Source organism: Pseudomassariella vexata (genome assembly GCF_002105095.1).
Source record: "Pseudomassariella vexata strain CBS 129021 chromosome Unknown BCR38scaffold_4, whole genome shotgun sequence".
NCBI classification, from domain to species: Eukaryota; Fungi; Ascomycota; class Sordariomycetes; order Amphisphaeriales; family Pseudomassariaceae; genus Pseudomassariella; species Pseudomassariella vexata.
This window is the reverse complement of record NW_024467959.1, coordinates 3020437-3036647: the sequence shown is the minus strand read 5'-3', so window position 1 is coordinate 3036647 and position 16211 is coordinate 3020437. Positions and strand designations below refer to the sequence as shown.

Genomic DNA, 16211 nt, shown 5'->3' with positions numbered 1-16211 from the left:
TTTTCCTTTGTGTGTACCTGTGGCCTATATCGTATGGATAATCGAGGTACTGGTATAGATACATATTACGAACCACGTTCCTAACCAACACAGAATAGGCCCGTTGGCAGGCCTTAGGTGGATACCTGCAGGAAAGGACCGGAAACCAGGATAGAAGCTAGGAACGGAGAAAGGATGGACCGACTAGGAGGTCACGTGACGGATCACTGGATCACTCGGTGAGCCAGTGAGCCATCCCAGCAGGATCACAACGGATAAGAGTGATCCAACGAGATCAGTGAAGGAGAGATGGATATATAAGGGACAGGACTCCCAGGCATTTCATAGGTAGACAGTCTCTACTTCAGTGATCAATCTAAGCATCAATCTAACCCATTGGTGAGGCAAACTGCCTTGACGACTCTATTCCCGACTACCCTACTTGAATACTTCAGTTACCCAAAGCACTATACTCCATACGTCAGACCCCGATATTATTGCTTGAGGACTCCGCAGCAGGACTTACTTACTAGCACAAACCCTTACAGACTCTTGAGTGGTTTACGCAGCTAGACTATTAGAGGTTTCGTTACAATACACACCTGAGAAAACGTATTGTAGAGGGTTGTTAACAAGTCCAAACTTGCATGGGATATACTGTCAGACCTTATAACTACCCAAAATACCTCATTCTACAGCGAGTGGGTCCCTCATCATTTGACGGTCAATTTGGTCCAACATGTACGCGGCGTGGGAAAACAAAAGGTGGTAGCCTATGTTTATGAATATCATCCCCTCAAACCTGCAAATAACCCCTGAGACCAGTCCAAACCCCCATTCAAATCATGTTACACCATTCCCCCCGCCAGTTGTCCCGTCTCGCATCCACAATACCTCCCCCAACCTCGACATCCCGCCCCTCCCACGTCTGTCTCACTGCGCTCCAGTAATACGCCTCATTCTCCCTTACATGCCCACAATGCCCACTCTTCTTATACCGAACGACCAAACTAGTAACGCCCAAATCCTGCGCGCTCATCTCGGCATGCTCTTCAACATCCTTCCACCAAATCAAGTCGTCCGCCTCGGAGAATACATATGTCCTCGGCACACCCTTGAGCGGCCACAGACTCTCGTCGTTGAGCGCCCGACGCGTCTTGGTGATGGTGTTGTTCTCGTACCCGATAAAGACGCAGAAAATGGTCCACGTCAGAGACAGGACCAGGAAGCCGAAAATCATGCCAAAGAAGCGGATTATCGGGTTGAGGGGCAAAGAACGCCGAAAGGCGGCGACGTTTTGGTTGAATCTGGGCGTGCCTGGTGTGCTATCGAAGATGTAAGCCCCGATAGGGATAACGTGGCCTGTACATTGGAGGTATGCCTTGGCGAGGCAGACGGCTTTGTTCGAGCCGCCTTCTGAAAAGGCGTGCAGGAGTATTTTGCTGTCGTACCTTCCGGTGCGACCTTGAATAAAGCCTATAGCTGGGGCGATGGCGGTAGTCTTCTGCTCGGTGGAGCGTAGCGTGAGGTCGTCGATGGAGGTGGTGATGACCATGATGGGCGAATAGGGGTACATCTCGGTGTAGGCTGCAGTGTATTTGGATATGTGTTTCGGTAGAGCTCCGGTCCAGGAGGTGAGGAGGATCAAGTCTGGAGAGCCGTCTATTCGTCGCGTCGTTGCTGTTGTGACGGCAGTGTATGCCGATGTATCCGAGTAGGTGGACTTTGCGTAGTTTGAGGGAACATATTCGGGAGTCTGTTGGGCCTCTTGAATGTAGATTGATGGGGCTAAACAGGAGAAGCCGGGTATGAAGGGTCGTGACTTGAGCGATTCGTTGCCCATTATGTGAAATAGACTGGATAACAACAGGTATATAAAAACGATGAAGGTTGGTTGTATGTGCAGATTCAAAGAACCCTGGAGCGCTCGTGGAGTTCTGGAAAGACGATGAGGTCAGATGAGTCGTAGAAATACAAGGCCGGTGGACCAAACTATACAAAAATGTATTAATGAGTGACAAATCGAGTGACTGACGAACCAGAAAGACAGATGAAAGAGCGAGTAGACGCAGATTTGAGCGAACCAAAAACCGTACACAGTCAAACGACTGGCCAGGCTGTGGAATATGACAGTGCAGGAAACTGATGGCGCTTGGCCGATCTAGGTTTCGGGATAAGTCCGTCGGTGATTTTGCAGGATATTCGCCTTGTCCCGTGGTTCGGTCTTTGGCGTCTCACTGTCCATAGACAATTCCAAACCAAATTGGATATGTATGATTCTCCGGGCACATCCACGATGGCGCAAAGCAGCGATAGACTTCAATATCGTTGATGGAATGCTTGTCTATCCAGAGCCTAGGCTTCATTCGTCGTAACTCATGTGGCAACAGACTTGCTACTATTAGCAATTTGGGGCATAATTGTAAGAGATGATTTGTAGTAAAGTGACATAAGCACTTGGTCTGATTCGGACTGTTTACCCTTGAAACACCAACTAGCCGTTGTCTTGCTCCGGGAAGTATTCTAGATCAAGTTCGAACACCATGCACAGACGTATATGCTATATAGATAACCAAGCGACTAATTCAAAGTGGCATCTTTCATCATGTGGAATCAAGGGGAACTGGGAGCTAAAAAGGTAATGGCATCCACTAGGCCGGATACAGAGTTTAGGCCGTTGACTTGGCTAGACGCCACTCATCAGCCAACCTTGAGCAAACATGGCGTGTGATCGGAATGAAGTTGTTTCGAAGATGGATCAATCCTACAGTAACGCTCATTAAATATGCCTATTGGATTCTCTGGGGGCGGTATAGACACATGCTAAGCTCTCTGGAGACAGATTTAGCTAACAAGTATTTATATACGGCGCGACGCTATACCGCATAAGCGCACCCCCAGTTTGGCAGCTGCATATGCACACTTCTTGAGCTGGCGATTCTTTTAGGATCATCCCATCCACCAGGCTCCGCCTGTGCGTAGTATTCAAAGCGCTAAGTTCACGAACTGCATACGCACACAAGCTGGTCATAATTTAATGACCATCACCCCACTCACCAGGCTCAGCCAGGCTCCGCCAGCGTGGTATTAGGAGCGCCAAGTTTAGGAACTGCAAATGCACACTTCACAAGCTGACTGTTATTTTATGACTATCACCCCACCTACCAGGCTCAGCCTGTGCAGCGTGGTATTGGAAGCTCCAAGTTTAGGAGCAGCAAATGCACACTTCACAAGTTGGTTATTATTTATGACCATCGCCCCCAACCAGGCTCAGCCTGTGCAGCGTGGTATCAGAAATGCCAATTTCGACGTGGGCGTTGATGGACATGGTTAATGTCCGTGGCCCGCGCCTGGGCAGAAACTTCGATCGACAATGAAGTGAGACCGCTACTTTTGATCGGAAGTTTACTATCATCTGGACGCTGATCTAAAATATGGTAGTCGCAAGTCCACCGTTTCGGCTGCTTGATAGGAAATAGGGGGCTTTAGTCTCATCGAATGGACATATGAGCCCACCGGCGCCATGTCCGAAGCTTGAATCGAGACCTGGTGTTGGTGTAAGTGCTTAAGCGACACTATTTTCAGTCCCTGTCATGATGCACCTGGCCACGGGTATTTCACCTTCACAAGATCCTGATCTTATATCTTGGCTTATACCATCAAGCTTCCTGGCCCACCGATCCTCTGCACAAGTTTCTTGTCGTTTCTAGTCACTCTTTTCCTTGGCTATTTTGGTCACCGTCTTGCTTTCTTGTGTTTGGTGCGTGCAACTTTTTCATACGTCTTTTTTCTTCTCTATCCATTACCAGCTGGACGGAAAACATGAATTTCGCCGCGAAAGAAATGGGCTTCTCGAGGCCGCTGTCTGACATCGAGGATGGGAGAAATCAGAGTGAGGAGTGGAAGCCGAGGAAACAAGAGTTTGCCGTCATGATCACCATTGCCATTGTTTCTTTGATGGTGGCATTAGACGCAACGATTTTGGTCCCTGTCCTACCGGTAAGCGGAACCTCAACGCATGAGCGATGCATTCGTAACTGACCCGTCTTTAAGACACTGGCCCTTGACCTGGGTGGCTCGGCAACAGACGCCTTCTGGGCTGGAACATCCTACCTCTTAACATGTGCCGTCTTCCAACCATTTATCGCCTCTCTATCCGACATATTTGGCCGAAAGGAAATATTGCTGCTGTCCATCTTTATCTTCACTTTGGGGACAGCGCTGTGTGCACCCGTAGCCACAAACTTCACTGTTCTATTCGCAGGCCGCTCACTCCAGGGCATCGGCGGTGGCGGTATCATCACCATGGGCCAGGTCATTTACGCCGACGTTGTTCCCTTGAGACAGAGACCCAAATACTTTGCCATTGTACTTGGAGCTTGGGCGCTGGGTAGCGTGTTGGGACCGTTGCTTGGTGGCTTATTTGTGGAGCATCTTTCCTGGAGATGGTGCTTTTATGTCAATGTAGGATTAGTACTCGTCTTTTTTGTTTTTGGATTATTCGCGCTGACGACTTACAACAGTTCCCCTTTTGCCTATTGGGGTTCATCTTGGTGCCAATATTCGTGAAGCTCTCGCCCCAAAAGTCATCCTTGGCATCGAAGCTACGTCGTGTTGATTGGGTTGGTAGCTTCTTCTTTATCGGTGGTACGACGAGTTTTCTCATCGGGCTCTCTTGGGCAGGTATTCAGTATGACTGGCTCAGTATCCAGACAATCGTCCCTATGGCTACTGGGGTCGCATCTGTCGTTGTGTCGATGGTGTGGGAGGGCTATGGCGCCCGTGAACCGATGTTGCGCCTGTCTTTGTTTTGCTCTTCTTCAGCCATCGCCGCATACGCATGTGCATTTTGTCAGGGTTTCCTAGTAAGTTGAGCCACGTAAACATGATGAGATGTTAGCTCACACACTCCCGCAGCTCTTCTGCGCACTTTACTATCTACCGTTCTTCTTCATAGCGGTCCAGTTTAAGACACCAATGCAGTCCGGTCTCAACCTCTTGCCGGTTACCTGCCTCCTCCTTCCTGGTAGCATCGTCGTCTCGATCCTCACATCCCGGCTAGGTCGGTTCCGGTGGGCTGTCTGGATCGGCTGGGCGATCACTTCGGCCGGATGTGGCCTGCTCGTGCTTTTCGATCAAGATACCACTACCGCCATGTGGGCCGGCATCCTGGCAGTCTTCGGCGTCGGCAACGGCATGGTGCTTACGAGCGTCAACGTGGCGATTCAAGCCATCAGCCACGTGGAAGATTGCGGGCGCGCTGCGGCCATGTATGCTTTCATGCGTACCATGGGCATGTCGATTGGGGTGGCAGTCGGCGGCACCACTTTCCAGAATGTTATGAGCAGTAAGCTGCAAGATCTGGGGTTGCCCGAAGCCATCGCGCTTAATGCAGAGGGCTTCGTTGAACAGCTGGCATCTCTGAAGCCCACAGATGCAACGCGCCTCGACATTCTGCGTTCTTATGAAGAAGGCTTTCACGGCGTCTTCTGGGTCATGACGGGCTGCGCATGCTTCGGATTCGTAGCAAGTTTGGTCATCAAACGCCATAGCATGGACAAGATCCTCGACTCCAAGTTCGTACTGAACGGTCATCGTTCTGGTGCCGACATGCTAAAAAAGCCTGAAGTCATCGATCCAAAGGTAGCTCACACGTCGCAGCGGGCCAGTCAAACGTCATGGGTAGCACCTGATAGACGCGTCTCAAACATGAGTCGACTCAGTACCATTGGTAGTACATTTTACATCGACGCCGAAGGCGAATGCACTCCGTCTAGGCCTTCTCTCATGTCTAGAGACGAAGATACCACTCCACAGAGGCCACTGCCGATGCGCTCGCCGGATTTCAATATGCTTTCTGAGAAGACGAACAGGCCGGGGCCGCATCCGGTTGCGAGAGGCGTGGCATCGTCGGCGTTGGAACAGGCGCCAGCGCTGGCCTTCTACATCGCGCCGGGGAACAGAAGGGTGCCAGTGGACATTTCGACGGGGTCAGAGTTGGTGCATCCGTTTTCGACATCGCAGTTGTCAGTGCCCAAGGCCACCTTCTTGCGTCCGCCTAGATCAGCAGCCAAAACAGCAGAGACGCGAAGGATCAGCAACATACTGAAGCGGGATGGATTTTGACTTCCTATTGTATCATAATAAAACAAGGCCCTGGCCATCATTATCCGGAAATTGAATCCTAAACATGAATAATGACATGTTGCTGAAGGGCCATTTCGACTCTGCCTTGCGCCAGTCGCAGCGGCTCTAGCGCCCCATCACTGCCTATTTGTTATTTTATCCGACCGCTCGGTCTAGGTAGATAACCCTTGCGTTCGTCCTATTTCATCAGACTTTCAGGAGGGTGCGGTGCAATGCAGTAGCGCAGAACATTCTGGCCAACAACCAACATCGATGCAAGAGACGAGCAGATAGCAGATGACCCGAGATGTTCTCGGATTCCCCAGTGGTCCAGGCTCCTGATAGGACATGGGCCAGCTATGTGAGGGTCATTTAAAATTTACGGCGGCTATGCTACCCGCCCATCTCGATGTAGAACTTGGTGGCAATTACAAGTAGGGTCATCCTGACACTTTATCGGACCGCCAAAGGTATGCGAAGCTCTGCACACTTTGGGGTCGGCATATCATGGCTTATTTGGTATAACACGTTTCAACCATTCAATTACAAAAGATCTTTCCGCCATGCTCTCCCAATACAAAGAAGCCTTCGACAATGGCGGCAACGGCTTCGCCATGGTGCTAATGGTTGGTGCTAGAACCCTTCGCTCACGGCGCATGAAGAGGATATGCTTGAGCTTATGAATGACCTCACCTAGAAACCCAACTGGCATTGAAAAGTCTCGGACGAAGCTGCTGTGGCTAAGTGGCGAGAAGAGGCACTGCGGATCTAGCTCATGAGCGACAAGGCCTGATAAGGGGGTCTTGCCGAGTGACGCTTTAAGCATTCTTGATTCTTACCGAGGCTCCAATATTGCTGCCATTTCTGCCCCCCGCCCCCCACCGCACAACTTCCGAATTAGTCAGTTATGTACCTATGCGGCAGCTGGCCTCGCATGTTCAAGGCATGCTCAACGAGCAGATTTTCGACACTGCCTTATACTACTACTACAATTTAACTAAGTCGTTCCGTACCGAGACCTAAATGAATGGTATCGACTTCTCGTACGGACAGGTCCAGCACAAATTATTCGCCGAGATCTTCGATGTTGAATCCGGAAATTCGGGAGCAGGGGCAGGGCCTTCATTCCAGAGCCTAGGCTTTGTCAGCACCCACGCCGACCTCTTCCTTGCTCGAATTACCCAACACGCTACAACACAAATTCGAGCTCTTGGAGCTAGTGGACGAGAATAAGGCCACCGGCAGTTTCGAGTGCTCTGGCTCGACCCCCACCACTACAGCAGCACGACTGGTGAGCCGATGACGGCTATGGCAAGTTCATCACCGATGATATGGCCGAATGCCTCATGGGGGTGGACGACGCCAAGCGGTTTTGGCCCAGAGTGATGAAGGAGCGAACAACAGTGGCGCGTGTTATTGCGAGGGTTATAAAGGAGTATAAATTTCGTAAGCAATACGTGCTTCTAATTAGGAGGGTTGATTGAAAGCCGGTTGGGCTTCGTTGTGATACATGAAGAGACACAATTAGGGAAGCTCCCTACGACGTTTGCACCCACCTCCAGTTACGCCGGTCCACGATTGGGCAACTGCAGTGACCCTTTCTCCTTATTTGACCGGGTTGATCCTTGGTATAGTTGACTACCCCGCACTATTTTGACGACTATGTCGATTTTTCATGGGCGAAGACGTTTAGGCAGTTTCAAATGCAACGGTGGGAAGGGGGTTCATGTCATTCAAAGTAGCCATGAGTCATGTACCTTCATATATTTGCACTATTCTGCTCATCAGCTACATTGGGGTTTGCTCGCCTCGACTTTTCATTTTTATTACAAATAGTCAAGCGCCATGGCTATACTTGAACATTTTGTGGGCGTCAGTGTGGTAGACATTGTGAAGTATTTCGTAGTTGGGGTTAGTATGGCCATCTTCGCAGTCCGTGCATCACAAGCTGGAGCATTGCTAAATGTAGAACATCAACAGGTAATCCTCTATCAAGCTACTGTGACAATCTACAGCCTGCTCTTCCACCCTTTGCGCCACTTTCCCGGTCCACTCCTCCAAGGCGCCACGTCCATCCCATACGTTCTCCGCAACGCCCGCGGCTACCAAGCCTTCCATACGCAAAAGCTCCATGATGTCTACGGCCCCGTCGTCCGCATCGCAACCAATCACTTGTCCTTCACCGATCCAATAGCATGGAAAGATATATACGGCCACCGCCTCAGCTCCAGCGGCACTGACACGACGGATGAACTGAAGAAAACCAGCGAAATGATGAAATCGAAGCAATTCTCGGTGTCCATGGAAGATTTGTCGACGTCTATTATCAACGCCCCTCGTGAGGAGCACTCGAGACTCCGGCGTGCTCTCTCTCATGGGTTCTCGGATGCTTCGATTAGGGCGAAGGAGGCAAAGATTACCAGGTTAGTTGATGTGCTAATTCAGAGGCTCAAAGAGGAATGCAGCAAGAACGCTGCCAAAGAGGGCACAAAAGCGTTCAACATGGAGTCCTGGTACAATTGGGCCACGTTCGACATCATTGGCAGCTTGGTGTTTGGCGAGTCCTTCGGATGTTTGCAGAGCGCCGAGTATCACCCCTGGATTGAGTTCATTACTCGGGGGATACGATTTGGGGCAATCTTATCGGCATTGAGCTATTTGGGGCTGAGATGGGTGGTGAGCATCATATATCGAGCGGGAGGGGCGAGGGCGTTTGCGAACACAAGGAGAAGTACGGATGTGACGGTGAGGAACCGGTTGAAGTCCGGGGAACCAAGAGAAGACTTGTTCGAGGCAATGGTTAAGAAGAGAGAAGAGTTCGTATGTATAAGCTCTGAATCTCGAGTTACTACGGGATATGCTGACCATGACTTGATTCAGAATATGTCCTTTGAGAAGCTTTCGGGGAATGCGGTGATCCTCGTCCTGGCTGGGTCCGAGATGACGGCGACTACCCTTTCGTAAGTGACTTGTGGCCGCTCAATCTTTCGAAAACACCGATCAGGCTCATTAACGTGCGTGCTATTACAGCGGTGTCACTTATCTCCTACTCTATATAGGGATGTCCTGCAAAAGCTCAACCACGAGGTGCGCTCCTTCTTCAGCAGTGTCGACGAGATTACCATTGCCTCGGTGAACCAGCTCACTTATATGTTGGCCGTGCTTAACGAAACACTGCGAGTCTACCCTCCTGTCACGTCCCACTTGGTGAGGATTGTACCAGCCGGAGAAGAGCAGATTGCGGGCCATTTTATCCCTGGTGGAGTGAGTATCTCAACTTGTCAATATTCATTCTTTCGTTATTCGAATCTCGATATGAAACTAATTGAAACAAATAAGACGTTGGTAGAAGTCCAGCAGTGGTCTACAAACCACAGCAAAGATAACTGGGTCAACCCCTGGACCTTCAATCCCACCGGTTCCTCGATGACACCAAGACGGCCGACGAGCTGGGAAACAAGTTGGAGGCGCTACAGGCATTTAGTGTTGGGCCATGGAACTGCATTGGGCGCAAGTACGTTGATTCTCTCATTTTAGCGTCTATGTTCATTCGGTAAGTAGTTAAACGTTGAATTTTACTGCTAACATTTACTACCCGTAGTCTGTCTTATGCCGAAATGCGCTTGATCCTCGCACGCATCATCTATCATTTCGACATGACGCTAGCTGAGGATAGTGAGAGGTGGATCGAGAGGCAAAAGTCGTATGCCCTGTGGGACAGGATACCACTGAATGTGCATTTGACCCCTATCAAGTAGAGCTATTGTCTGAGATTCACATAAGTCCCTCATATGTACCATGTTCTCTATTATTCAAGAAATTATATCCATCGGAGGGACTCTTCGAGTAAAAGCGTAGGTGATAGAAATTCCGATCCGATAAGATAAAAACCATACGAGAGTTGGGAACTATTTCTCTCGACGCGAATGGTAATTGGATACAACGCCCGACATTCGCAGATTTCCTGTGACGACGCAAGGTACAATCAAGAATAATCCCTTGCAGATACAGGGAAGATTGGAGATGTGTGTGTCCAAGCTTAAATTCGGTAAGGGCCAACCAACTCGTTTGACAACTTACAATATGTATAACACGATGCCCTACATCATGCCTTGCGCCTACTACGCAAGCATAGCAAGTTGCTAAGAGTGAGGCGGATGTTGCTTCGCGCAAGACATGCGCAAGCTGGTGTATGACGGCGTGCCTTCGTAGAACCCGTACGGTGCCGAGTTGGAACTACTTTCCTCAAACTGACCTACGAAGTATTTCGTGAGCGAACAACGCTGAAAGCGCACTTCAAGGCAGGCAGGTATCTTGGACGACCAATCTGATACCGCCTTGAACTAGTTGAACGGCGCATGGACCTCATACACCTGGGCATAGTGTTGCATGTCTTTGATTGACAAGAGCAGGTGGTGGCATTGGAACGTTGTATCCAGATACTCGAGCCGAGGAAATGTACCTTGATTCTCGGACAGGCGGTGGGATACGAAGATGTGATTCGGAGTCCGGCTCATGAGGGGAAGTTCAGCTTCGAACACAACGAGAAGCGCTTCCAGAAGTCGTGGAAGGAAATTAGAACGAGAACTGGACTGAAATTTGAGTTTCGAGCCAGCCTTGACCTTGGTTTGGGAGTTTGAGACGGCAAGAGGAATTAGGATCGCAATGAACGACGAGGAGACTGGTGTTCGAAGTCGAGTTAGTGAGTGCTTGAAAATCGTGATACGTTTGTAACGTTCGAGCTCGCCAGATTCTCGCGCGGAAAGCTGATTTTACGTGAGATCAGATTTTATGTTGGAGGTGGTTTAACTCTGCCTTGAACTGATTGTCGATTGTGCAGTCAGCTTTGGTGGTGGTGATGTAAATGTCCATTATTAGCATCCGAAAGCCTCGTGATCTGGTTCCATTACCGTATAAACTTTCAAGTAACTTCTGGGTATTTTATCTAGATCATTCTAGCCGATAGAAAATATGGTCTTATTACAATGAGTATCGGAACCCTTTATTGTCAATCTCCGTCATGTCATGCATGCCAGCGTCGACCGCGGCCTTCTCGTCGAAGACGCCAGCAGCATCTCGGGCTTTATTGGAGCGGTACATGTATATGTACAGAATAACAATGGATACAAGTTTGACGCTGTAGCCAATGAGCATAGCGATGTAGGCGCTGTGGTATCCGGCTGCGGCTTTGTTAGTCAATATGTCTAACAAGCTCACCACAATTGCACGATGATGAGCAGACGAGGAAGCGCATTGGAAACTTACGGGCTTCACTAGAGAGGAATGTCTGTGGTCCAATGATGTTTCCAACGCAGTATCCGGTGAACAACACTGCGGCTGTAAGCTGCTTCTTGGTTGATCCCGCCACATTGGAGGATATCATAGTGAGCGACATGCTGAACCCAAGACCCTGGAAGTAGCACAGCCAAAGTGCAACCAGCCGGCCCCACTGTTGAGGTCAGTCGGTGAAACACTTATAACATGGGGCTCCGAGCTTACCTTGTTATCATCTGGCAAGCCGACCAGAAGGGCGGCGCCCAATATGCATATCGAATTTGCAACAATCATAGTCGGACATCTCGAGTGACGAGGCCACTTGGTGCAAATAAAACCACCACCAATCAAGGCGAGAAATTGGACAGCTCCACCGGGAATCTGCAGGTACTGAGTGCCTAAAGTGTCGAACCCGAAGCTCTTCACGATCAAACTTGTGAAACTAGTCAGAGCCGCATTGGGGATCTGCGCCCCTGTAGCCATGACGAAGAGAATCCACGTCTTGGGATCCTTGGCACACTGGATAGCCTGGTGCTTTTTGAAATGGTGGTTCTTTATGCCCTGGCGATTGCGCGACACACGGTCAGTGGCGATCGCTTTTTCCTTCTGGTTCAGGAACTTGGCGGTCGCCGGAAGATCTGGCAGGAAGATGAGGCTTATTACACCCCACGCCGTGCTGATGGATCCGAAGATGATGAAAACGTACATCCACCTCGCAAGACCGGTCGTGATGTGGCCGACTGCGTAGCCGATGAGACCACCAAACATGGTGGCTAAACCGTTGGTGCAGTAGTATATCTCAAGGCGTAGCGGTTGTTCGGCGGCCGTGTACCAGATGGACATAATCCACACAAATGCCGGATTGACGACGGCCTCTGTCAGACCGAGAAGAAAGCGGTTTGTCGCGATCCCAGCGAAGGATGTGCATCCTGGCGTCGTCATAAGAATGATACCCCATAATATAGTTGTGATTGAAACGAAACGACCAATGGGCAGCTTCTGCAACAGATAGGAGGAGGGGAACTGGGCGATGAGGTAGCCGAAGTAGAATATTGAGCCTACTACTGTTAGGAGCTAGATTGAAGGACTATTTGGTAAGTTTGGGCATTGCTTACCGAGCCACGAGTAGTCCTGGCCTTTCAGATTGGTGCCCTCTTCCAAGCCGTAGACACTGGAGAAGTTCAACGAGTTTTTGTCGAGGTACTGCAGCAAGTACGTAACGAAAAGAATGGGAACGATGCGGAAGTCGATCTTGCGCAACACCTTCTCGATCTCGTCTGGCGTCACATCGAGCTCCTCAGTTTCTCTGTACACATGGTACGTGTCGTCCAGATCGAGGGCGGAATTGGCTTCTGAGAAATGCTCTGAGTTGGCGGTCTCACTAGTCTGCGCCGGAATTGGCTTCTGCTCAAGATCTGTGGTAGCCATATTTCGGATCGCGTCGTGCTGCACGCTACGATATGCAAGGTGCAAGGAGACAAGAATGAAACTTGGGACGAACAACGGGAAGGCTACATACAGGAGCTCGCCATCTTAGTTAAAGGGACTCTTCACCAGCTCTAGTTCGGAGATTCTGTTTTCACCCCACATCTTAAGACTCTTCGTCTTGGTGTGGATGCTGATTGGGATCTTAGTTCACACTTTCAGCATCTAAAGACGCTCAGTGGCCAAACCCTCAATAACAGAGTTAGTTACCAAGCACGCCATGGGCCATGCCCACTGAAATGGAGACGGGGATAAATGGGCACTTGGGTTGGTTACGGAAGCTGGGAGCGTCAAAACCTCGGTAACAGGGGGCTGGTGGGAAAATCACGATTTCTAGGCACGGCTTGTCGAATAGATTGAGAGTATCACGATGGCATCATCTCATGGGATATTGAGGTGATCTGCGCTGACGCTATTAGGGGTTCAAGAGGCGGTGGGGTAAGCAGGGGTATAAACTCCGATAGCCCCGAAATCACTATGCTACGAGGAAGGGTTATGTTAGATACTCAGGACTTCAACTTGGACTTCTATAATTTATAACGCGTCACGTACTCCACAACTAACGCTATCCAACTGAATGCGCTACTTAGTATTATATTTAATAAATAGTAATTATAGCATCGGATCGAAAGAAGGCCAATTACTACTAGATTGTAAGGTGACAGCAAGCCTAGACCATCACGTCACATAGACCAAAAGATCTAACAATTCTGTCACTTAGTGACAGGATTGAGGCTTAACCCTGCTTATAGCTCTGTATTCCCTTACATAGATATCCAAGCTACCCAAATCACGAAAACGTACAGATCTTGAAGAATTAATAACAGTGTAGTATAATCTAGACCTAGATTTGCGCGTATTTCCTCCTAAATCCTCAGTAAGCGCCGTAGGACTAAAAATAGAGGGTGGAAATAGAGGTAGATCAGTGATTAGGCGAAGGGACGGCGCTATAGGCGATACGGTAATGCTAGCTATAATATACCAACGACGGGCGGTGTATGCCTGTCAGGTTACGGCCTGGACCGAAGGCGATAGTACAGAGTGAAGGGGAGAAATAGGCGTGTCCCCCTGGTGGTCACCTGGTGGTCACTTGGTGATGGCAGGTAGGGGTGTCCACAGTAGTTCATTGATCTCTGCCCTCTCTATCTTCCTCCGTCTCGACTCCTTACTTATAGCCAGCCGAGGTTCTCTCTTGGATTCTGGATGTTTGCTTCCGTATGTCTGTGTTCCTCCGACTTCGGCCAATATCTTGGATAGCGGCTCCTTATCTGCAACCAAGCGATTCCCTATCCGCTGCAAACGGCTTCAACGGCTCTCATTCGCCACAAGCGGCTCTCTAGCTGCCACAAACGGCTTCCTACCTGGTGGAAGCCGGCCCGCCTCGGATGACACTTGTGGCTCTGACAATGCCCATTTGACACGGCAGAGGCACTGCAAGTTCGAATCAGGGTTGCGACATCAGTCTATCTCTGTTGACGAATACTAAACTGAAGAAGAGAGAGAAAGAGATCTAAGTGCAAGTGCCGTTTCCTACATTATAAGGAAAAGGGCAGCGCGTACAGGTGGGACACCTATACTAGGGTGTCGCTGTTCGTCCAGGGGCCTAGGGGCCAGGCATCGTGACCGGCGTCACAGCCCGCAGGTTTTAGGTGTGCCGGTTAAGGCACTGAGGTTCGATTAACTAGAAGCTACTGTCAACAAGTTAACTAAGAAGGAGTGCTACCGAAGATTTATTTTAGGTGAAGTCAGAGTCTTCCCTTCACGACTGCGTCGTGCCTTCTATCTCAATCACAGCAACAACCTCCTACCGGAGCTGTTAACCATGGAAGCTACCACTAGTATTCGATTAGTCTAACAAGGACGAGATAAAACGTTTTATATTTATCAAGGCTAAGGTAAAGGTAAAGGAATTAATTCTCGGAATTGCTATATCTAAATACATATATAGGTAAGATATATTATTAAATACGCCGTAGGCTCGAAGCCCCCGGTACCTCTACTAGTACTCCCGTATGTCAAACCGTGCCCTAATGGCTGGACTAAATACATACGCTGCGTCGTCGGTTCGCCCTATTGGCGACTGCGTTGCGTTCACTACCATACTACGTTGGTTCTCAACCTACCAACAAAGTCCCCCCTGAGAAGATCGATGCTATCTGGGCCTTGAAGCTGTCCGACCCGTCCCTAGCAGCCATCTTACAATAGTCCCACTAACTACTGGTTCTCCTGTTGCCGTTGCGAGGTCTCTGCGAGAGTATAGTGGCCGTGGTGCGATGGCGGCCCGTAATCGTTCCCTCGGTCCTTCCAACAGCCCGCAAAAGAGGATTACGTGCTCTGCCGTCTCAGGGGCATCGCCACAGCGGCATAGCGGCGAGTACACGCCAAAAGCCCCTGTCTTGAATAAGAAGGCTGCTAGTCCTATTTTTTCCGTCCTGATCTGGCACAGCGTAGACGCCTCCAGTCGGTTCAGGCCGAAATACTTGCCCCCTTTCGGTATCTGCATCGAAGGGCCCTCCGGTTCCTCAGCGATAGCGCGTCGCTGGCGATCGTGATGCTCTGCTCCGGTGAGCCATCTCTTCCTCCAGTGGTCGAGGAGGGCAGCCGGGACCTCCTTTTCCTCACTCATCCACTCGGAGCCCCGGGCCTCCTTCTCCATAGTGTACCCTGCCGGTCGGAGTAGCTGCGACGCCTGCTTCCTCTTCGCCGGCCTATCCTGCCGGAGTATATGTGACGCTTTAGCGCTCGCGCTGCGAAGCAGATTTCTCTTCCCGCTAAGTCGTAGCCGTTCTTCAAACTTAGCAGCCCGGGCACTAAGATAGAGGTCTAGTGGCGGGATTGCTGCTTCTGCTTCCAGGTGGCGAACCGGCGTCGCTTTGTGGGCGCCACAGACTACCCGGAGGCACTCGTTCTGTATCCCCATCAGGCTCTTAGCTGGCCCTGCCGGTTCCTCACTTATAGTATGCCACGCAGTCGCCCCGAAGGCAATCGCGCTACGGATAACCACCGTATATAACAGCCTCGCCCGTATAAGATCGCAGCCCCACGACATATTGACTAGCTTTGTCAGGGCTAGCTTTTGAGTTGCCATTTTTGTTTTAACACGCTCAACATGGGCGTGCCACGTCAGTTTGCGGTCGAACCAGACTCCTAGGAACCTGGCTGAGACTACCGGCGACACTGTGGCGTCCCCAAGGCGAATACTTTGCGGCAAGGGCTCTCGGGCCCTAGTAAAGTGCATTAGCTCACTCTTGTCAGGAGCGAACTCCATCCCGTGCCTCACTGCCCACCGCTGACACGTAGCCCATGCGCTCTCCAACCGGCGGCAGGTCGTGTCTGGATCGGTGCCG

The 16211-nt window shown here is 50.3% G+C and overlaps 4 protein-coding genes across 4 annotated transcripts; 2 read left to right on the top strand and 2 right to left on the bottom strand.

Annotated features, from left to right (window-relative positions):
- Positions 1-817: 817 nt before the first annotated feature.
- BCR38DRAFT_336709 (uncharacterized protein) lies at positions 818-1822 on the bottom strand (the record flags this gene model as incomplete). The annotated part of the gene is made up of 1 exon (XM_040855481.1): positions 818-1822. One exon carries the CDS (start codon positions 1820-1822, stop codon positions 818-820), a length of 1005 nt encoding a protein of 334 aa, XP_040718431.1.
- A 1856-nt stretch (positions 1823-3678) lies between these two features.
- On the top strand, positions 3679-6105 carry BCR38DRAFT_522663 (major facilitator superfamily domain-containing protein; the record flags this gene model as incomplete). The annotated part of the gene is made up of 4 exons (XM_040865239.1): positions 3679-3978; positions 4033-4443; positions 4503-4844; positions 4897-6105. The coding sequence occupies exons 1-4, from the start codon at positions 3802-3804 to the stop codon at positions 6103-6105; spliced, it is 2139 nt and encodes a 712-aa protein (XP_040718430.1). The 5' UTR covers positions 3679-3801.
- A 1845-nt stretch (positions 6106-7950) lies between these two features.
- On the top strand, positions 7951-9863 carry BCR38DRAFT_511156 (putative cytochrome P450; the record flags this gene model as incomplete). Its single annotated transcript, XM_040865026.1, has 7 exons — positions 7951-8016; positions 8086-8925; positions 8986-9065; positions 9165-9369; positions 9445-9495; positions 9555-9619; positions 9707-9863. The coding sequence occupies 7 exons, from the start codon at positions 7951-7953 to the stop codon at positions 9861-9863; spliced, it is 1464 nt and encodes a 487-aa protein (XP_040718429.1).
- A 1222-nt stretch (positions 9864-11085) lies between these two features.
- On the bottom strand, positions 11086-12807 carry BCR38DRAFT_337771 (major facilitator superfamily domain-containing protein; the record flags this gene model as incomplete). The annotated part of the gene is made up of 4 exons (XM_040855559.1): positions 11086-11285; positions 11371-11554; positions 11605-12440; positions 12495-12807. 4 exons carry the CDS (start codon positions 12805-12807, stop codon positions 11086-11088), a joined length of 1533 nt encoding a protein of 510 aa, XP_040718428.1.
- Positions 12808-16211: the final 3404 nt, after the last annotated feature.